Below are 23,415 nucleotides of genomic sequence, written 5' to 3'. Positions count from 1 at the left end.
AGTTTGTTTGAGTGTTAAAGTGTTTTGTGTCCTTGCTCACTTCCTGTCCCTTCAGCCCTGCAGGTTTGTCCGGCGGCCCCGTCCTTTCCGACATCTCCCTGATCCGCCTCTCGCCGGGCGCCGTGCAGAGCGGCGACTCCCCCTTCAGCCCGCCTCCCCCGTACGTGCACCCCCACATGGAGCACTACCTGCGCTCCGTGCACGCCGGCCCCGCCCTCTCCATGATCTCCGCAGCCAGAGGACTCAGCCCCGCGGACCGTGAGTTCACGCACACACACAAAACGGGAAGATGCAAAATGACTAAAAATAGATGCAAAACCAGCACAAAAAGATGCTAAATGACTAAAAATAGATGCAAAACCAGCACAAAAAGATGCAAAATGACTAAAAATTGATGCAAAACCAGCACAAAAAGATGCAAAATGACTAAAAATTGATGCAAAACCAGCACAAAAAGATGCAAAATGACAAAAAATAGATGCAAAACCAGCACAAAAAGAGGCAAAATGACTAAAAATAGATGCAAAACCACCACAAAAAGATGCAAAATGACTAAAAATAGATGCAAAACCACCACAAAAAGATGCAAAATGACTAAAAATAGATGCAAAACCACCACAAAAAGATGCAAAATGACTAAAAATAGATGCAAAACAACACAAAAGGGCACACCACTGACTCCCCTCCCTCCTCCCTTGTCTCCTTCCTTCCTTGTCTCCTTCCTTCCTTGACTCCTTCCTTCCTTGTCTCCTCTCCTCAGTGGCCCACGAGCATCTCAAAGAGCGCGGCCTGTTCACGCTCCCCCCTCCTCCTCCGGGGGCGAGCCCTGCAGAGTATTACCACCTGATGGCGAGCCACCGGAGCCCCTACGGCGAGCTGCTCATGCAGGGGGCCGGGGCCGCTGCCGGGGCCCACCTCTCCGACTACATCACCCCCATCGACGGTGAGTCTCTTTAGCCTCTTTTAGCTCCTAGCTTCACCAAGCGTTTCACTCTTGGTCGTCTCTCTGACACTTCAAGCGTGAAGAACAGCTCCATTTGGTGTCTCTAGATCGTCGTCTCAACAACAAAAAAGAAGTCCAGCAGTGGGGTTGCCAGGTTGGTGAGACCCGGCCCAGTAGCTCCAGGAGACCGGAGTCTGTTTGAGCCTGTTTGAACCCGTCCCCTCCAGAAAACCACAGCATCAAAACAAGGATTAGAGGAGTTTGACTGACAGTTAGCGTTAGCGTTAGCCGTTCCAGCTAAGTGCAGATGAAAGTGATGTCAGCATCAAGGAGCAGCGTAGCCATGTGGGCGTGCGTTTGAATGGCGTTCCTCTCCTTTCTCTCAGTCCATGGAGTGAATGCTCGGCCTATAGTGACTCTGGTTGTTGCCCGTCTCCGCTCACTCAGCTGCTGGGACAAAGAAGCAGCTGCACGATTGGCTAACTCCATTTCACCCAGTGCCAGCCTACAGTAGCTGCACCCAACAACAGGCAACCCTGGCTACCAGCAACGCCCAACGCTATTGGCTGCTGCCATGGAAACACAACGGGACAGGAAGTCAAACATTCCGCGAAAGCAAAACTTTCATTCTGCCGACACAAACGCACAGCACGCCAAAGTGTCAGGGTCGACTGTTTCACCGGAGAAGGACATGCTCTTTACACGCCAGGAGGACACAGGAAGTGAGGCTTTAATGACAGGAAGTGACATCACTGCTGAAGAGGATTAAAGCAGGAAACAAGAGGAGGATTTGGACTTTATTTTACACCTTCAACTCAATATTTCACCTTTATTCTGAAGTTTGAAAGTCCTCCCTCGCACTGACACCGAAGGTTCGACTTTTCTCTGCGCGTTTTGACTTTTATTTCCGATATGCACGGACAAAAATGTCCCTTACAGGCTTCCGTACGTTGCTGCGGACTTAAACCTGCTGCAGAACTTCAAGAAGACGCCTTAATCTGTCTCTTTGCTCGCAGCACCGAGTCGCTGCAGGAAAGTGAAATCTTTAAGTCTTTGGAAGGTCGTCAGGTGTTCACAATCAGTCGAGTGTGCGGCTGCACGCGCGCCGCGTAAAAACACGCCGTGGCCCTTTAAGACGCCTTGCTCAAGAGCTCCTGTCTGGAAGGAGAAGGGAGCGCGTGGTTCCCTGCAGCCGTGGCATCGTTTGAACCTGCAACCTCCTGGTGTCCAACAGTTCAGTTACAGCGCAGACCACAGAGGCACGAGGGCCTCGAGGGCTGCACACACACACACACACACACACACACACACACACACTCACACACACACTCACACACACACACACACACACACACGGGAGGCTGAGGATATAAATCACCTCGCAGGAGGAGGAGGGGTGGCGAGCGAGTGAAGCCGGGCTTCTCCATTGGCTCATTTATCAGGGGAAGTGGCACATTAATAAACACATCTCCCTCGAGGTGAGAGGAAGTAACAGAGACGAATACGGCTGCTGCTGCTGCTGCTGCACACACACACACACACACACACACACACACACACACACACACACACACACACGCACACACACCTCCGCCCTCTCACGCCACCGTCACCACCAACCCGAGCTGCGTCTCAACTTTAGCTGCTTAAATGTCTAAATTAGCGGCGGGACGTCCCTGGAGGAGCCGCTTCGTTCGTTCGTTCGTGTGTGAGTGTGTGTGTGCGTGCGTGCGTGCGTGCGTGCGTGCGTGCGTGCGTGCGTGCGTGCGTGCTTGCGTGCGTGTGTGTGTTTGTCCCGGGCTGAAAAAGACACGTGACAGATGTTTCAGGGAGAGACGCGGTCGAGGAGATACTCAAACACGACCTGTTCGCCGCGCAGCATTAAGCAAACAAAGCAGATTCCTAACCCCGATCAGACGGCGAGCAGAGACCGGGACAGGAAGTGAGGGTGTGATCCACGCCGGGGGGTGTGAACGCTGCGCTGAGGAGCTCAGGAAACGTTTACGGTGTAAAAATGAAAGATAAACGTCGTGAGAGAGACACGGAGGATCATCAGAGACACGTTCACCTGAAAAACAAACCACGAAGCGCTTTCCTTGCCTTCCTTCTTTCCTACATCCTTATTTCCTTTCCTTCCTTCCTTCTTTCCTACATCCTTATTTCCTTTCCTTCCTTCCTTCCTTCCTACATCCTTATTTCCTTCCCTACCTCCTCCCCATCCTTCCTACATCCTTATTTCCTTCCCTACCTCCTCCCCATCCTTCCTACATCCTTATTTCCTCGCCCGCCTTCCTTCCTACATCCTTATTTCCTCGCCTTCCTTCCTTCCTACATCCTTATTTCCTTCCCTTCCTCCTCCTCATCCTTCCTACACCCTTATCTCCTTCCCTACCTCCTCCCCATCCTTCCTACACCCTTATCTCCTTCCCTACATCCTCCCCATCCTTCCTACACCCTTATTTCCTTCCCTACCTCCTCCCCATCCTTCCTACATCCTTATTTCCTTCCCTACATCCTCCTCATCCTTCCTACATCCTCATTTCCATCCCTACCTCCTCCCCATCCTTCCTACACCCTTATCTCCTTCCCTGTCCCCTCCCCATCCTTCCTACACCCTTATCTCCTTCCCTTCCTCCTCCCCATCCTTCCTACATCCTCATTTCCATCCCTACCTCCTCCCCATCCTTCCTACACCCTTATTTCCTTCCCTTCCTCCTCCCCATCCTTCCTACATCCTCATTTCCATCCCTACCTCCTCCCCATCCTTCCTACATCCTCATTTCCATCCCTACCTCCTCCCCATCCTTCCTACACCCTTATTTCCTTCCCTTCCTCCTCCCCATCCTTCCTTCATCCTCATTTCCATCCCTACCTCCTCCCCATCCTTCCTACACCCTTATCTCCTTCCCTGTCCCCTCCCCATCCTTCCTACACCCTTATCTCCTTCCCTTCCTCCTCCCCATCCTTCCTACACCCTTATTTCCTTCCCTACCTACTCCCCATCCTTCCTACACCCTTATTTCCTTCCCTACCTCCTCCTCATCCTTCCTTCATCCTTATTTCCTTGCCTTTCTTCATTCCTACATCCTTATTGCCTCGCCTTCCTTCTTTCCTACATCCTTATTTCCTCGCCTTCCTTCCTTCCTACATCCTTATTTCCTCGCCTTCCTTCCTTCCTACATCCTTATTTCCTCGCCCGCCTTCCTTCCTACATCCTTATTTCCTCGCCTTCCTTCCTTCCTACATCCTTATCTCCTTCCCTACCTCCTCCCCATTCTTCCTACGTCCTTATTTCCTCGCCTTCCTTCCTTCCTACATCCTTATTTCCTCACCTTCCTTCCTTCCTACGACCTTTTCTCCTTCCCTTCCTCCTCCTCATCCTTCCTACCCCCTTATCTCCTTCCCTACCTCCTCCCCATCCTTCCTACCCCCTTATCTCCTTCCCTACCTCCTCCCTATCCTTCCTACACCCTTATCTCCTCTCCTTCCTCCAGAATCGTCCCTTTCGATCCTTTTTAAAGCTGTTTGATGTGATATTTATTATCTCAGAGGAGTGAACACACAGCGTCTCCGTGTGCAGCTGCACATCGATCCTCTCTGGATCAATCTGTTGTTAATCGTCCTCATTAAACACCTGCAGCAGCGACGCACCTGAGACGCTTATCTGCACTCGTTACAGGATCACTGTGAGCCGATCACAGCAGAGACGCACCTGAGACGCTTATCTGCACTCGTTACAGGATCACTGTGAGCCGATCACAGCAGCGACGCACCTGAGACGCTTATCTGCACTCGTTACAGGATCACTGTGAGCCGATCACAGCAGCGACGCACCTGAGGCGCTTATCTGCACTCGTTACAGGATCACTGTGAGCCGATCACAGCAGCGACGCACCTGAGGCGCTTATCTGCACTCGTTACAGGATCACTGTGAGCCGATCACAGCAGCGACGCACCTGAGACGCTTATCTGCACTCGTTACAGGATCACTGTGAGCCGATCACAGCAGCGACGCACCTGAGACGCTTATCTGCACTCGTTACAGGATCACTGTGAGCCGATCACAGCAGCGACGCACCTGAGACGCTTATCTGCACTCGTTACAGGATCACTGTGAGCCGATCACAGCAGCGACGCACCTGAGACGCTTATCTGCACTCGTTACAGGATCACTGTGAGCCGATCACAGCAGCGACGCACCTGAGACGCTTATCTGCACTCGTTACAGGATCACTGTGAGCCGATCACAGCAGCGACGCACCTGAGGCGCTTATCTGCACTCGTTACAGGATCACTGTGAGCCGATCACAGCAGCGACGCACCTGAGGCGCTTATCTGCACTCGTTACAGGATCACTGTGAGCCGATCACAGCAGAGACGCACCTGAGACGCTTGTCTGCACTCGTTACAGGATCACTGTGAGCGATCGATTGCTTTAGTCTGGATCTTAACGAGCGCACAACAAAGTGTGTTTTAAACGTCTATCGTCTAAACATTTGTTTTTTGCAGCTTTGTGCTAAAATAACATTTAAAGAGTCACTTCATCTGTGATCTGCAGGAATTAATATGATTTTTTTACTGTTTTTATTTAAAGAAGTTCAGTTTAAGGACTCAAATATATATTTAGATATATATAATCTATATTTTATCTATATTCTGCAGGAATTATTATGATTTTTTTACTGTTTTTATTTAAAGAAGTTCAGTTTAAGGACTCAAATATAGATTTATATATATATAATCTATATTTTATCTATATTCTGCAGGAATTAATATGATTTTTTTACTGTTTTTATTTAAAGAAGTTCAGTTTAAGGACTCAAATATAGATTTATATATATATAATCTATATTTTATCTATATTCTGCAGGAATTAATATGATTTTTTTACTGTTTTTATTTAAAGAAGTTCAGTTTAAGGACTCAAATATAGATTTATATATATATAATCTATATTTTATCTATATTCTGCAGGAATTAATATGATTTTTTTACTGTTTTTATTTAAAGACAGGACTCAAATATAGATTTATTTATATTTCATCTGTATTCTTTATTAATTATTATGATTTTTTTACTGTTTTTATTTAAAGATACTTCAGTTTAATGTTTTACTACGATGGAGATTATTTTTCTGCATTTTTTATTGTTTTTATTTAAAGAAAGTTCAGTTTAAGGACTCAAATATATACTTTATTTATATTTAATCTATATTTTTCATTATTTTTATGCATTTTTATTGTTTTTATTTAAAGAAAGTTCAGCTTAAGGACTGAAATATATTTTTTAATCTATATTTTGCATTAATTCTTTCTGTCTCTTTCTTTTTCCCTGTGTCTTGATTTCTTTTTATTGTGTTTATATATTTAAGGTTTATTAATATTATGTTTTGATAAGATGGAGATTCTTTGCAAAGGGGAACTAGTAAAAAATGTTTTTAAATGAATCTATTTGTTTTTATTTATTTACTATTCAAACAGAAATATCAATAAATGTCACATTTTATAAGTTAATTAATGCTTAGATTTATTTTAAATATTATTTTAATTTATTACTCATTGATTTTTGCAATTGTTAAATGTTTTAAATCATTTTTAAATCTTTTTGTTTTTATTTATTTAATATTTCTCCTTTATTTTTATTATTTTCTTAATATTTTGTTTAAATTTAAAGCAAAAAAATAAATAAATCTTTAAAAAAGAAGAATTAAAACAAATGTAATGAAATAAAGAAGAAGATTGAAACAGAAATATTAATAAATGTCACATTTTTTCACATTTAGAGGCATTTTAATTCATTGAGAGTCTTTTATTTTGGCAGCTTCCTGCTCCAGGTGCTTTCTGGGTAACGTAGTCCTCACCTGTGTGTCCTCTCCGTGTGTCCTCAGTGTCGCGGTTCTCCGGGCCCAGACTGGCGCCCCGGCTGAGCAGGAAGCGGGCGCTGTCGGTGTCGCCGCTGTCGGACGCCAGCCTGGACCTGCACGCCATGATCCGCACGTCCCCAAACTCCCTCGTCGCCTACATCAACAACTCGCGCTCCAGCTCCGCCGCCAGCAGCTCCTACGGACACCTGTCGGTCGGAGGGCTCAGGTCAGTGTCCTGCTCCTCTCCTGCATCCTTATTTTCCTCTTCTGCATCCTTATTTCCTTTCCTTCCTTCTCCTCTTCCTTCCTACATCCTTATTCACTTTATGCATCCTTGTTTCCTTTCCTTACATCCTTATTTCCTTCCCTTCCTTCTCCCCTTCTTTCCTACATCCTTATTTCATTCCCTCCCTCATCCTCTTCCTTCCTCCACCCTCGTTTCCTTCCCTATCTCCTCCTCATCCTTCCTCCATCCTCGTTTCCTTCCCTACCTCCTCCTCTATCCTTCCTCCCCCTTGTTTCCTTCCTTACCTCCTCCTCTTCCTTCCTCCCCGCCTCGTTTCCTTCCCTACCTCCTCCACATCCCTCCTCCCCCCTCGCTCCCTTCCCTACCTCCTCCACCCTCGTTTCCTTCCCTACCTCCTCCTCTTCCCTCCTCCCCCCTGGTTTTCTTCCCTACCTCCTCCTCTTCCCCCCTCACTTCCTCCTCTTCCCTCCTCCTCCCTCGTTTCCTTCCCTACCTCCTCCCCCCTCGCTCCCTTCCCTACCTCCTCCCCCCTCGCTTCCTTCCCTACCTCCTCCTCCCTCGTTTCCTTCCCTACCTCCTCCTCCTCCCTCGAGTCCTTCCCTACCTCCTCCCCCCTCGTGTCCTTCCCTCACGGTCTCGTGGTCGTGTGTCCTGCAGCCCGTCCTTCCCGTTCCCTCACCACATCAACCCGATGGCGTACCAGCAGCTCCTGTCGCAGCAGCGGGGGCTCGGCGCCTTCGGACACACGCCGCCTCTCCTCCAGGCTCCGCCCACTTTCCCCGGACGCCAGCCGGGCCTCGGCCTCGCCGCGCTCAACAGCGAGCTGCCGTCCAAGGTGCATTCAACACATTTATCTGCAAAAGAAGAAGAAAATGTGGAAATAAAAACACAAATAAATAATGAAAAAAATAATTAAAAGTATTTTTTCATTTATTTTTTTAAATACATTTATTTTTAAATAGATTTTATATGTTTTTTATATATTTTTGTAATATAATGAATTTATAAATACAGGTTTTTATTTCTTACATTTTTATAATGAAATAAAATAATTTAATTTTAAAAAAATCAAGTGATTTATTTGCCAAAAACTGCGACAAATACAGAAGTTAAAATGCATTTAATTATTTTTATTTATTTATTATTGTGTCTTTTATAGATGTTTTATTTTTTGTGACTCCATATATTTAAATAAATACATTTAAATATATAAACAAACACGTTTAAATATATAAATACGCACGTTTCACGGCAGAAATCTTCCGTATTAAACAGAAGTATAAATAAATACATATAAATATTCTTCCGTATTAAACAGATGTTATTAAATGTTTCTGTGTCGTGTATTTGACTGTAAAGATGTTAAACGTTCTTTCCTGTCGTCAGAACCACGGCGGCGACCCGGCCGTCAGCAGCACCGTCGACCCCATGATCATCAAAAGGTCAAAGGTCAAGACTGAGGCGGAGGGACTGAGGCCGCTGTCCCCGAGTTCACCGGTAAGGAAATTATTAATACAGAAAAATAAAGATTCAAATACATCAGCTGCTTTAATTAGGATTTATTTAGGATTATGACTTTTATAATTGATATTATTTGTATTATTATTATTTTACTATTATTTTTTTATAATTATTTTATTAATATTATTATTTGTATTTTTTTATTACTATTATAATTTTATTTTTAATTTTAAGTATTATTTAGTATTATTATTTCTTATTATAATTTAAATATTATTATTATAATTTAATATTATTATTTGTATTATTTTTATTATTTAGTATTATTTTTATTTATTTTTTTATTATTGTATTATTATTTGTATTATTATTATTTTACTATTATTTTTTATTATTTAGTATTAATTTTATTTATTTTTTATTATTGTATTATTATTTGTATTATTATTATTTTACTATTATTTTTTATTATTTAGTATTAATTTTATTTCTTTTTTATTATTGTATTATTATTTGTATTATTATTATTTTACTATTATTTTTTATTATTTAGTATTAATTTTATTTATTTTTTATTATTGTATTATTATTTGTATTATTATTATTTTACTATTATTTTTTATTATTTAGTATTATTTTTATTTATTTTTTATTATTGTATTATTATTTGTATTATTATTAAGTATTATTTAGTATTATTATTATTATTTTTATTATTAATATTTAGTCCTAACCTTTAAAAAAAACCTGAGCAACGTTCCAGAATTGATTTTAATTATTTCCTAATTAATAAAGCCGACAGAGTGAGTGAGCAGACTCAGACCGAGCTCCGGTTTGTGAAAGTGGATAAAAATCATTTATGGAGCGTGACGACGTGTTGATCATAAACGAGGACTTTGAAGACGTGTTCCTAAAGTTCCTGTGAAGTTCGGTCGTTACGTGGAAAGAGTCACGGTTTGGAGATTTCACTAAAACATTCAGGACATTTCTGGAACGACCTGGTGTTCGTCTGAACCTTAGCCCGCGGCGGTGGCGTGCCTCGCAGCGTCCCGTGAGCCCTACTTTGTAAAACGCGTCTGGGACACAGAGAGAGTCCCGTGCTAAGAGCCTCTCCTCGCCCCTCCGCGTGTCCCCGGCCGCTGTAAACTGTGCCACAACACTTCATTTCCATGAAACATCGTCACCTGAGGAGCCGTTTTCCCTCCTTTGACAAATTTGCGTCTCTTCTCCGATGGCGAGGCAGGTCGGGGCTTGATGCATGGGGACGGCGGCGCACACCGGCGTCTTGGGGCCGGCACAATTGATGAAGATAGCGTGCGTGGGGCGGACACAAACATGCTGCAGTCAGCACGTTGTGTGTACCTCTGTGAGTGTGTGTGTGAAGCCGTGTGTCAGTTTCTACTCTCGTGCGACTTCCTGGAAAGAGGAAAGAGGACGTTTTTAGGGAAAGATCGGAAAGTTCTGGACAATCGGGACATCTGGGACATTTAAGGACACGTCAGGAAACGAGTTCATGTGTCCGTGTTTTGGAAGAACCGTTTACATATTTGGAAATTTGGGGAAAGAAAGTTGGGAGAGTCGGGGATTGTGAGGACATTTTGGTAAAGTTGGGACATTTATGGAGAGTTGGGACATTTATGGAGAGTTGGGACATTTACGGAGAGTTGGGACATTTACGGAGAGTTGGGACATTTAAGGAGAGTTGGGACATTTATGAGAGTTGGGACATTTACGGAGAGTTGGGACATTTAAGGAGAGTTGGGACATTTGTGGAGAGTTGGGACATTTAAGGAGAGTTGGGACATTTAAGGAGAGTTGGGACATTTATGGAGAGTTGGGACATTTATGAGAGTTGGGACATTTAAGGAGAGTTGGGACATTTATGGAGAGTTGGGACATTTATGAGAGTTGGGACATTTATGGAGAGTTGGGACATTTATGGAGAGTTGGGACATTTACGGAGAGTTGGGACATTTACGGAGAGTTGGGACATTTACGGAGAGTTGGGACATTTACGGAGAGTTGGGACATTTATGGAGAGTTAGGACATTTATGGAGAGTTGGGACATTTATGGAGAGATGGGACATTTATGGAGAGTTGGGACATTTATGGAGAGTTGGGACATTTATGGAGAGTTGGGACATTTATGGAGAGTTGGGACATTTATGAGAGTTGGGACATTTATGGAGAGTTGGGACATTTATGGAGAGTTGGGACATTTATGAGAGTTGGGACATTTATGGAGAGTTGGGACATTTATGGAGAGTTGGGACATTTATGGAGAGTTGGGACATTTATGGAGAGTTGGGACATTTACGGAGAGTTTGGACATTTATGGAGAGTTGGGACATTTATGGAGAGTTGGGACATTTACGGAGAGTTGGGACATTTATGGAGAGTTGGGACATTTACGGAGAGTTGGGACATTTACGGAGAGTTGGGACATTTATGGAGAGTTGGGACATTTACGGAGAGTTAGGACATTTATGGAGAGTTGGGACATTTATGGAGAGTTGGGACATCTATGGAGAGTTTGGACATTTATGGAGAGTTGGGACATTTATGGAGAGTTGGGACATTTATAGAGAGTTGGGACATTTATGGAGAGTTGGGACATTTATGGAGAGTTGGGACATTTATGGAGAGTTGGGACATTTATGGAGAGTTGGGACATTTATGGAGAGTTGGGACATTTGTGGAGAGTTGGGACATTTATGGAGAGTTGGGACATTTAAGGAGAGTTGGGACATTTATGGAGAGTTGGGACATTTATGGAGAGTTGGGACATTTATGGAGAGTTGGGACATTTATGGAGAGTTGGGACATTTATGGAGAGTTGGGACATTTATGAGAGTTGGGACATTTATGGAGAGTTGGGACATCTATGGAGAGTTGGGACATTTATGGAGAGTTGGGACATTTATGGAGAGTTGGGACATTTATGAGAGTTGGGACATTTATGGAGAGTTGGGACATTTATGGGGAGTTGGGACATTTATGGAGAGTTGGGACATTTATGGAGAGTTGGGACATTTGTGGAGAGTTGGGACATTTATGGAGAGTTGGGACATTTAAGGAGAGTTGGGACATCTATGGAGAGTTGGGACATTTATGGAGAGTTGGGACATTTACGGAGAGTTGGGACATTTATGGAGAGTTGGGACATTTATGGAGAGTTGGGACATTTAAGGAGAGTTGGGACATTTATGGAGAGTTGGGACATTTAAGGAGAGTTGGGACATCTATGGAGAGTTGGGACATTTATGGAGAGTTGGGACATTTATGGAGAGTTGGGACATTTATGGAGAGTTGGGACATTTACGGAGAGTTGGGACATTTATGGAGAGTTGGGACATTTAAGGAGAGTTGGGACATCTATGGAGAGTTGGGACATTTATGGAGAGTTGGGACATTTACGGAGAGTTGGGACATTTACGGAGAGTTGGGACATCTATGGAGAGTTGGGACATTTATGGAGAGTTGGGACATTTATGGAGAGTTGGGACATTTATGGGGAGTTGGGACATTTAAGGAGAGTTGGGACATCTATGGAGAGTTGGGACATTTATGGAGAGTTAGGACATTTATGGAGAGTTGGGACATTTATGAGAGTTGGGACATTTATGGAAAGTTGGGACATTTATGGAGAGTTAGGACATTTATGGAGAGTTGGGACATTTATGGAGAGTTGGGACATTTATGGAGAGTTGGGACATTTATGGAGAGTTGGGACATTTGTGGAGAGTTGGGACATTTATGGAGAGTTGGGACATTTGTGGAGAGTTGGGACATTTATGGAGAGTTGGGACATTTACGGAGAGTTGGGACATCTACGGAGAGTTGGGACATTTATAGAGAGTTGGGACATTTATGGAGAGTTGGGACATTTACGGAGAGTTGGGACATTTACGGAGAGTTGGGACATTTATGGAGAGTTGGGACATTTACGGAGAGTTGGGACATTTATGGAGAGTTGGGACATTTATGGAGAGTTGGGACATTTACGGAGAGTTGGGACATTTATGGAGAGTTGGGACATCTATGGAGAGTTGGGACATTTATGGAGAGTTGGGACATTTATGGAGGGTTGGGACATTAATGGAGAGTTGGGACATTTATGGAGAGTTGGGACATTTATGGAGGGTTGGGACATTTATGGAGAGTTGGGACATTTATGGAGAGTTGGGACATTTACGGAGAGTTGGGACATTTATGGAGAGTTGGGACATTTACGGAGAGTTGGGACATTTATGGAGAGTTGGGACATTTATGGAGAGTTGGGACATTTACGGAGAGTTGGGACATTTATGGAGAGTTGGGACATCTATGGAGAGTTGGGACATTTATGGAGAGTTGGGACATTTATGGAGGGTTGGGACATTAATGGAGAGTTGGGACATTTATGGAGAGTTGGGACATTTATGGAGGGTTGGGACATTTATGGAGAGTTGGGACATTTATGGAGAGTTGGGATATTTACGGAGAGTTGGGACATTTATGGAGAGTTGGGATATTTACGGAGAGTTGGGACATTTATGGAGAGTTGGGACATTTGTGGAGAGTTGGGACATTTATGGAGAGTTGGGACATTTATGGAGAGTTGGGACATCTATGGAGAGTTGGGACATTTATGGAGAGTTGGGACATTTATGGAGATTTGGGACATTTATGGAGAGTTGGGACATTTATGGAGAGTTGGGACATCTATGGAGAGTTGGGACATTTATGGAGAGTTGGGACATTTATGGAGAGTTAGGACATTTACGGAGAGTTGGGACATTTATGGAGATTTGGGACATTTATGGAGAGTTGGGACATTTATGGAGAGTTGGGACATTTATGAGAGTTAGGACATTTACGGAGAGTTGGGACATTTATGGAGAGTTGGGACATTTATGAGAGTTAGGACATTTATGGAGAGTTGGGACATCTATTGAGATTTGGGACATTTATGGAGAGTTGGGACATTTATGGAGAGTTGGGACATTTATGGGAGAGTTGGGACATTTACGGAGAGTTGGGACATTTATGGAGAGTTGGGACATCTATGGAGAGTTGGGACATTTATGGAGAGTTGGGACATTTATGGAGGGTTGGGACATTAATGGAGAGTTGGGACATTTATGGAGAGTTGGGACATTTATGGAGGGTTGGGACATTTATGGAGAGTTGGGACATTTATGGAGAGTTGGGACATCTATGGAGAGTTGGGACATTTATGGAGAGTTGGGATATTTACGGAGAGTTGGGACATTTATGGAGAGTTGTGATATTTACGGAGAGTTGGGACATTTATGGAGAGTTGGGACATTTGTGGAGAGTTGGGACATTTATGGAGAGTTGGGACATTTATGGAGAGTTGGGACATCTATGGAGAGTTGGGACATTTATGGAGAGTTGGGACATTTATGGAGATTTGGGACATTTATGGAGAGTTGGGACATTTATGGAGAGTTGGGACATTTACGGAGAGTTGGGACATTTACGGAGAGTTGGGACATTTATGGAGAGTTGGGACATTTACGGAGAGTTGGGACATTTATGGAGAGTTGGGACATCTATGGAGAGTTGGGACATTTATGGAGAGTTGGGACATTTATGGAGGGTTGGGACATTAATGGAGAGTTGGGACATTTATGGAGAGTTGGGACATTTATGGAGGGTTGGGACATTTATGGAGAGTTGGGACATTTATGGAGAGTTGGGATATTTACGGAGAGTTGGGACATTTATGGAGAGTTGGGATATTTACGGAGAGTTGGGACATTTATGGAGAGTTGGGACATTTGTGGAGAGTTGGGACATTTATGGAGAGTTGGGACATTTATGGAGAGTTGGGACATTTATGGAGAGTTGGGACATTTATGGAGATTTGGGACATTTATGGAGAGTTGGGACATTTATGGAGAGTTGGGACATCTATGGAGAGTTGGGACATTTATGGAGAGTTGGGACATTTATGGAGATTTGGGACATTTATGGAGAGTTGGGACATTTATGGAGAGTTGGGACATCTATGGAGAGTTGGGACATTTATGGAGAGTTGGGACATTTATGGAGAGTTAGGACATTTACGGAGAGTTGGGACATTTATGGAGATTTGGGACATTTATGGAGAGTTGGGACATTTATGGAGAGTTGGGACATTTATGAGAGTTAGGACATTTACGGAGAGTTGGGACATTTATGGAGAGTTGGGACATTTATGAGAGTTAGGACATTTATGGAGAGTTGGGACATCTATTGAGATTTGGGACATTTATGGAGAGTTGGGACATTTATGGAGAGTTGGGACATTTATGGGAGAGTTGGGACATTTACGGAGAGTTGGGATATTTACGGAGAGTTGGGACATTTATGGAGAGTTGGGACATCTATGGAGAGTTGGGACATTTATGGAGAGTTGGGACATTTATGGAGGGTTGGGACATTAATGGAGAGTTGGGACATTTATGGAGAGTTGGGACATTTATGGAGGGTTGGGACATTTATGGAGAGTTGGGACATTTATGGAGAGTTGGGACATCTATGGAGAGTTGGGACATTTATGGAGAGTTGGGATATTTACGGAGAGTTGGGACATTTATGGAGAGTTGTGATATTTACGGAGAGTTGGGACATTTATGGAGAGTTGGGACATTTGTGGAGAGTTGGGACATTTATGGAGAGTTGGGACATTTATGGAGAGTTGGGACATCTATGGAGAGTTGGGACATTTATGGAGAGTTGGGACATTTATGGAGATTTGGGACATTTATGGAGAGTTGGGACATTTATGGAGAGTTGGGACATCTATGGAGAGTTGGGACATTTATGGAGAGTTGGGACATTTATGGAGAGTTAGGACATTTACGGAGAGTTGGGACATTTATGGAGATTTGGGACATTTATGAGAGTTAGGACATTTACGGAGAGTTGGGACATTTATGGAGAGTTGGGACATTTATGAGAGTTAGGACATTTATGGAGAGTTGGGACATCTATTGAGATTTGGGACATTTATGGAGAGTTGGGACATTTATGGAGAGTTGGGACATTTATGGGAGAGTTGGGACATTTACGGAGAGTTGGGACATTTATGGTAAAGCTGTGAAACTTCGTGGTTGTAAAAATATGTTTTATAAAGGTAAAGGTTGAGACTTTGACACGCGTTAAGGATCCGCAGCGTCGTCCTGAGTCTGAGGGTGCGATGGTCTCCTGAGACACAAAGACCCGCTGACGGACGTAAAGTCCTCGCTGCCTGATGACGGAGACACCAGGAGCCGTAAACACCGGAGGAGTGTGTTTGTTGGAGCGCGTCGTCAAAACAAACGTGGTTCCAGCCTCTTTAACTGCAGTGAAGCGTGACGAGCGTCACTCTGTAATTTACTGTCGGCTCCGCGTGAGTCCTCACAAACAGCCGTAAACCGTCCCACATGTGCTCGCTGTAAACACGCCGTCCGTCCTCATGTGTCCTTTTCAGAACCACCTCGGCAGCCTGCTGGACCTGAAGGATGACGTGGAGCGGGACGAGTGTAAGCAGGAGCCCGAGGCCGTCTACGAGACCAACTGCCACTGGGAGGGCTGCAGCAAAGAGTTCGACACGCAAGAGCAGCTGGTGCATGTGAGTGTGCGTGTGTGTGTGTGTGTGTGTGTGTAACACCTCCACCCACAGGCAGGACGTGGTATTGCACCGTAAAGAGCGGGACCATGGGTTAGTAGTTAGTAGTTCTGTCGCCTAAATCAAACCCAGGTGACGTTAAAGTTACATCGTGATGCAAGTTTTTATGAGACTGTAATTCTGTTAGTGATGTACGTGCGTGCTTGTTTAGATGTTTCCACACGACGGCGTGCGTGCAAAGAGACTCTTACGTTATTCGTGTTTGAAAGAGCAGAGACTCTGAACGCCCCGTTCACGCTCATCTCCTGCAGACGCACATTTCCCACCCGTCGTCTCTTTGACCTTTTCTCTCTTTCTTCACCACAACAAGCGGAACAACAGGGTCTGAAGCATTCCACGGCGGCAGCGGAGCAAAGAGAGAAAAGGGGGATTAGAGCGGGTCTCTCTCACAGGAAGCACCTCCGCGTCCTCCTCTTTAAACTTTCTACAAACTCACAACACATTTACCGTAACCTGCATGACTTCCCTTTGTTCTTTTGTGCCTTATAATTATCATAACTGCTGCTAAACGCTGCAAAATGCAGAAGGTTGCAGACGTTTCCACAGAATGGGAGCAGAAGGCTTCATTTAGGGAACACACTCCTGTTGTTTTAGGACAATGAAAGGACAAATGTGAGATGTTTTCACTGGTTTGCGCTCTTGAACTCGCCTTTCATCCGCTCTGAGAAGAATCCGCGCTCCTAATTAGAGAGAAGAGTTTCCTCCGCTGCTGCCTCCCTTTGAGATTTACACCGAGAAGATGGATTTCTACTGAAACACCCTGCCGAGAACAACACGAGAGCCTCTTAGTGGACAACCCTCTCACTTCTGTGTGTGTGTGTGTGTGTGTGTGTGTGTGTGTGTGTGTGTGTGTGTGTGTGTGTGTGTGTGTGTGTGCGTCCCACAGCACATCAATAACGACCACATCCACGGAGAGAAGAAGGAGTTTGTGTGCCGCTGGGACGAGTGTTCGCGGGAGCAGAAGCCCTTCAAAGCTCAGTACATGCTGGTGGTTCACATGCGCCGACACACGGGGGAAAAACCACACAAGTGCACGGTGGGTAACGGACGCACGCCACCTTAACACGCGCACGTTTCTGCACACACACGTAGTTTTACATGCAGGTAAAACAACCACACACCTGGGGTTAGGATTTCTTTCTTTCCCACTTAGAAATTTCACAATAAAAGACTGAAACTGGAGCCGAAGCGTCTTAAATCTGCAGACTTTGTGCGTTAAATTGTGCAAAATTGTGTTTCTTTCCACCAATGTCGTCTCTCTTTATGTGCACGATTGTCAGATGTGATACATTTTTTCTCTCCTGCAGTTCGAAGGCTGCTCGAAGGCGTACTCCCGTCTGGAGAACCTCAAAACACATCTGCGCTCACACACCGGAGAGAAACCGTACGTCTGCGAGCACGAAGGGTGCAACAAAGCCTTCTCCAACGCCTCGGACCGAGCCAAGCACCAGAACAGGACGCACTCCAACGAGGTAGCCACTCTCTAACTGCGCCGCAGAAACAGGAAACCGTGCGTACGATGGTGAAGAAACTCTCATCCGTGTCTGTATGTCTCTGTGCACGTGTAGAAACCCTACGTGTGTAAGATCCCCGGCTGCACCAAGCGCTACACGGACCCCAGCTCCCTCAGGAAGCACGTGAAGACGGTGCACGGCCCGGAGGCCCACGTCACCAAGAAGCAGCGCGGCGACCTGCCCCCGAGGCCGCCGGCGGCCCGGGAGAACGGCGAGAACGAGGCGGCGGCTGACAGAGACAGGATCCGCAGGGAGGACAAGCTGTCGCACCACAGCTCCCCCAGAGGCGTGGATGACTACCTGCACGTCAAATCCATCAAGACGGAGAACTCTGTGGTGAGAACACGCCGAAGGTTTTTTAGAGCAGACATTAACCCCAACACGCCTCTTTTTACTAACCTCTCTTCTTCTTCTGGCCTTTTCTCACTCTCCTAACGGACAGACGTTGCTGAGGTGAGCTCACCTGTGACTTATTATCATACCTTTCACCATCTTACGCCATCACAATACACGTGTCAGGGAGGAAGCACTGCAGAAGGGAAGGGAAATGAGGGGAAAAGCCTTTCGCAACGTGTTTTGTTTGAAGCATGTTGTCCGTTTGGATGATTTCCACACGATGATAAAGACTTTTTAAAAGCTTTGAGCAGAAAATGAACGCTGACGCTCTTTCATTGCATCTGAACTCATTAGAGGATCAAATGTTCTCACTTTGCATGAACTCACGTCTTCATTTCATCACCAGGTGCAGCAGCGTTTACTTTTGACAGGATGTTTTTAGCACTGGACGCTCACGCTGCACCTGACGCTCCAGCATTAACATTCAAACGTTGGGAGTTGGTTTCGCTGTGATCCAGACGGCTTTTTAGCAGCGAATGCATCGAAACAGAAGGAGAAACCATAGAACTGTGATTGTCCCGTCCGTCGTATTCATGATGATGAACCATTTTTTACAAATTAGAAGAAACAAACGATGGAAACGTTTTGTTCTTTGCATTTTTTTTCTGCTTTGAGGCAAAAACAACAACAATGTAAATTATATTAAACCAACAAATGTCCAGTTTTAACGAGGCATTAATGATATTACCTATAATAGAGTTATTCCAAGTGTTTATTACAGATATTTAGCATCTTTGTTTTCATCTCAATCTTGGAAACACTACCTTTGTCAGTAAACTACATAACAATGACCGTTATTAGCAGACACAGCGACGCCTCATGCATTTATTTACTGGTCTGTTAATAAGGGCGCCCTCCCACTGTGCCTCCGTCCCGTGCCCCGTGCTTTAGGGTCCTTGTCCCCCCCTCCAGGCCCGTTTGTACTCACACTACCTGGGCCTCGGAGAATGCTTCTTGCTGCCTATACGTCATCACGCCGTAACACGTCACACGCATTGATGACGTCATGGCGATGCGTGGCTTTGTTTCCAGATCTTTCCGTAGACCTCGGAGTTTTTGTGCGTCTTGTCGACTGTTTTTGAATCTTTTCATCGACCAAATCTGCAGTAAACACTCCACCTCCGCATCACACCAACGTGAACCTTTCACCGCCATTGTTTGAAATGTCCGCGCATGGTCCCTCCTTCTTTTTTCTACGTCCCAACAGGCGCACAGGAAATGACCTCAGAACCGCCGTAGGCCTCGTGCTCGTACACGTGCGCACGCTCGTGCTCTTACACGTGCAAACGTGCTTTACTAAAGCCCACCTCTCCCAAACGGTCCGTGGACGGCAAGCGTGCCGCTCCTAGACGTGGTACGGTTGCACTCACACTGGTCAAACGCACTAGTCTCTACCCGAAAAATCTGTTTACGCCCGGTGCGGAGGAACAGTGTGAGTGCGCCCTAAGGCGTAGTGACTCAAACAGTTGAGCAGGGCATCTTTGCATCATGATAAAAGACAGAAACTCCTGTGAGACAAACAAAGCTTCTTGCTTCTCACCTAAATATTCAGTTTTTGCAGAAACGCTGAGAGAGAAAGACAGGGCGCCACCTCTTCACCCCCAAAAACACACAACAATTCAGCCGTGGGAGAATAGAAGACCCTCGGTGCTGCGTTAACCCCCGCTCCCCTTCTCCCCCTCCTTCAGATGTATCAGTCCAGCCCTGGCGGCCACTCATCATGTAGCAGCGAACCATCACCACTTGGCAGCGCCACCAACAATGACAGTGGAGTAGAAATGGCGGCGCACAGCGGGGGAAGCCTGGGGGACCTGAGCACCCTGGACGACCTGCCCTTCGTGGAGTCCTTGGGCTGGGATGATTCCACCGGCGGGGTCGCCGTAGCAGGTCTTCACCACCGAAAGCAGCTCGGCACCACCCGGCGCCTGGAGCATCTGAAGAAGGAGAGGCTGAAGACAGTGAGGGACTCGTGTCGATGGGCCGGAGACCCAACAGCCCCGGTCCTCGGCACCAAGCTCCCACCCATACCAGCGAGCGGTGAGTCGAGAGGAAAGCAGCGTGTTCTTGCTAAGAAGACGAGAAGTGTTTAACGTTTCCTTCTGTTGGTTTGCAGGGTCCCTCATGGAGAGTCCGAGTATGGGTGGTGGTCCGGTGTCCTTCCCTGGTTCCATCTTTGGTGATCTGAGCTCTGGTAAAACCACTCTGCTGGAACCCCTCTCAGAGCGCCGCGACAGCACCTCCAGCACCCTGAGCTCAGTTTACACCCTAAGCCGCCGCTCCTCAGGCATCTCCCCCTGCTGCTCCAGTCGGCGCTCGAGCCAGGCCTCGCAGTTCGGTGCCAACCGCCCCAGCAACCTCAGCTCCGCCGACTCCTACGACCCCATCTCTGCAGACATGTCCCGGCGCTCCAGTCAGGCCAGCCAGTGTGGGGGAGGCAGCCGAGGGGCGGGCGCACCCAGCCCTCTCAGCTTGACCCCAGCCCAGCACTACAGCCTCAAGGTGAAATTCGCTGCCGCCACTGGAGGGGCGCCGCCTACGCCTCTTCCATACATGAACCGAACGTGTCTGAAGACCCACACAGCACTGTACTCCAGCACCAACAAAGACGCACCTTCCAGGCAGTACAGCAGCAACACCACGCGGAGCCTCATGCCCCATGAGGTCCCGTCGAACATCTACCGCCGAGCCAGTGACCCCGTGAGACGCGTGGCCGTAGATTATTCCAGCAGGCCGCAGATGCAGCGCTACAATAGCATGGGCACGCTGAGCAGAGGCGTCACCATGCAGCCCCACCCGCCTCCTGCAGCACTGAGCCGGCATTCATCCCAGCAAGGTCTCCACCGCTACCCTTACAGGCTGCCACCGCCCCGCATTTCAGAGAACGCCACCGTGGGGATGATAACAGGTGACGTCCCGACAGAAGAAGACGTGATGCTGCCGGACAACAGGGGCCAAACCAACGGAGTGTCGCACTATCAAAGAAGAATGGCCGCCTCCAACATGAACTCGCCCAATCAGGTTTTGAGTCCAGGGCAGCAGATGTGTCCGTCTTCCCCGAGGAACGGCGCTCAGTGGGACAAAGTCTCTTTGGGACCCGTGGACGCCGGCCAGCACTACTCCAGACTACAGGTCCGAGGGAACCTTGCTGTCCTCCAACAAAACCACAACTTTGGACCTTTTCAGAACGACCTCATCTCCAACCAGCAGATGATTCAAAGCCTTGCTAACACGACGCAGCAGAGTTGCAAACATCCGAACGCTCAACCACAAGCGAACCGCTTCCAGACGGCGTCAAACTACAACGAAGCGTTCAGCTCTCAGTGCAGGTTCAACCGAGGCTTCAGCTCTTACGATAGCAACGCTAACGCCACCTATTCAGACAACGCAACGCTAAGCCCCACGTGTAACCAGGAACACTTCACCAATGCTGGACTTCAGCGCGTGCGAGTTAAAATCGAGGACTGTGACGGATCCATCGTGATTCCTGATCAGCAGAACTGTAACGAGACCTCCCAGAATCCCTTGCACACTGAGATTCAGAGCCGTCTCCAGCCGCCATTGTTGCTAAACGGGCACCTTTCAGCGCCAGAGGTGATGCAGCAAACGCAGCTGGATGTTGCGTCTAAAGTACCCAGCAGTAGAGGAGTTTCAGGACTTCATCGCAGCCACAACTCTGAAGACAACGCCTTGTTCTACGCAGGGCAGATTCAAGTCTTTCATGTACCCTTTGAGAACGACGGGGCGTCCCCCGGTGAGGACGACCCGGCGTTGAGGACGGTAGACTGTAACGGCGCTCTGGAGCAGGCACAGATAGACTTCGACAGCATGCTGGACGACGGGGATCACTCCAGCCTCGTGTCGGGAACCCTGAGTCCCGGTCTGCTCCAGAGCTTGTCCCGGAGTTCCTCTCGCCTGACAACGCCCAGGAACTCGGTGACGCTGCCCTCGGGGCCGCCGGGGACCGGGAACATGGCCGTCGGGGACATGAGCTCGTTGCTGAGCGCTCTTGCGGAGGAGAGCAAGTTCCTCAACTCGAAAACAGAACTCTTTGACGCACAACTTTAAAAAAAAAAACAATGTGATTGAATGTGTTTTCTTGTACAGTCTCATATTTAAAAATGGCAACTTGTACGTTTCTAAAAAAGCCATATTTGTTCTTCTTTGAGTCGTACGAACCTGCAGTAAAGACCGGTTTACGAAGTGCCTGGCTCAGCCCAACACACCCCGTGCACACGATTACATTTAAAATGAATAAAATGCATCCAGGAGATTATCTGACACCTGCACATGTGGAGTGTAACACCAACGCCGGCTTGTTTTACACTGTAACGCGCTGGAGATGAGCTCCGTTCTTGTGTGTGTGTCCTCAGTGAGACGCTGTCTGAGATTAACTGTGACGTCCCGGTGTCGTCGCGCATCACACACTTGATTTGTGTCTGATTATTATGAACTCATGCGTGAAATGGACGGGGGACTCGAGCTTTGTTGAATGCTGGTTGAATGTAAATATCATTTGTACATTTTTTTTATAAGAAATACAAACTTGACATTGATTTTTTTAAACGAATGCTCTTTGTGTTGTTTCTTCATGGTTCTGCGTAGAAGATCTACTTGAGAACGACCTGGTTTTATTAAAAGAGCGTCAGCACTGACGACGTTTACACGCACGAATACTCCTGTTTTCACCCTTATTCCTAAATAAGTAGTTTTGCATCTATTTTCAGTCATTTTGCATCTTTTTCTGCTGGTTTTGCATCTATTTTTTTGTCATTTTGCATCTTTTTGTGCTGGTTTTGCATCTGTTTTTAGTCATTTTGCATCTTTTTGTGCTGGTTTTGCATCTATTTTTAGTCATTTTGCATCTTTTTGTGCTGGTTTTGCATCTATTTTTTGTCATTTAGCATCTTTTTGTGGTGGTTTTGCATCTTTTTAAGTCATTTTGCATCTTTTTGTGGTGGTTTTGCATCTATTTTTAGTCATTTTGCATCTTTTTGTGCTGGTTTTGCATCTATTTTTAGTCATTTTGCATCTTTTTGTGGTGTTTTTGCATCTATTTTGAGTCATTTTGCATGTTTTTGTGCTGGTTTTGCATCTTTTTTTAGTCATTTTGCATCTTTTTGTGCTGGTTTTGCATCTTTTTTTAGTCATTTTGCCTCTTTTTGTGCTGGTTTTGCATCTATTTTTAGTCATTTTGCATCTTTTTGTGCTGGTTTTGCATCTAATTTTAGTCATTTTGCATCTTTTTGTGCTGGTTTTGCATCTATTTTTAGTCATTTTGCATCTTTTTGTGCTGGTTTTGCATCTATTTTTAGTCATTTTGCATCTTTTTG

General features: G+C 45.9%; 1 protein-coding gene across 1 annotated transcript in view; it reads left to right on the top strand.

Moving 5' to 3' along the window:
* The window catches only part of LOC310964714 (zinc finger protein GLI2-like), a gene marked incomplete at its 3' end in the record, with an annotated part of 57,731 nt that extends 35,581 nt beyond the window's left edge, over nucleotides 1-22,150 (top strand). The window contains exons 4-14 of the mRNA XM_083937970.1: nucleotides 56-258; nucleotides 761-943; nucleotides 6,831-7,032; nucleotides 7,711-7,888; nucleotides 8,440-8,550; nucleotides 15,978-16,118; nucleotides 17,062-17,211; nucleotides 17,483-17,647; nucleotides 17,744-18,025; nucleotides 19,774-20,122; nucleotides 20,199-22,150. Of these exons, the coding sequence (XP_083794096.1) occupies nucleotides 56-258; nucleotides 761-943; nucleotides 6,831-7,032; nucleotides 7,711-7,888; nucleotides 8,440-8,550; nucleotides 15,978-16,118; nucleotides 17,062-17,211; nucleotides 17,483-17,647; nucleotides 17,744-18,025; nucleotides 19,774-20,122; nucleotides 20,199-22,150 (3,916 nt within the window). The remainder of the gene's footprint in view (nucleotides 1-55; nucleotides 259-760; nucleotides 944-6,830; nucleotides 7,033-7,710; nucleotides 7,889-8,439; nucleotides 8,551-15,977; nucleotides 16,119-17,061; nucleotides 17,212-17,482; nucleotides 17,648-17,743; nucleotides 18,026-19,773; nucleotides 20,123-20,198) is intronic.
* Nucleotides 22,151-23,415: the final 1,265 nt, after the last annotated feature.

This window comes from Echiichthys vipera, assembly GCF_963691815.1.
Source record: "Echiichthys vipera genome assembly, chromosome: 23".
Lineage (NCBI taxonomy): Eukaryota > Metazoa > Chordata > Actinopteri > Perciformes > Trachinidae > Echiichthys > Echiichthys vipera.
This window is presented reverse-complemented; position numbering and strand designations above follow the sequence as displayed.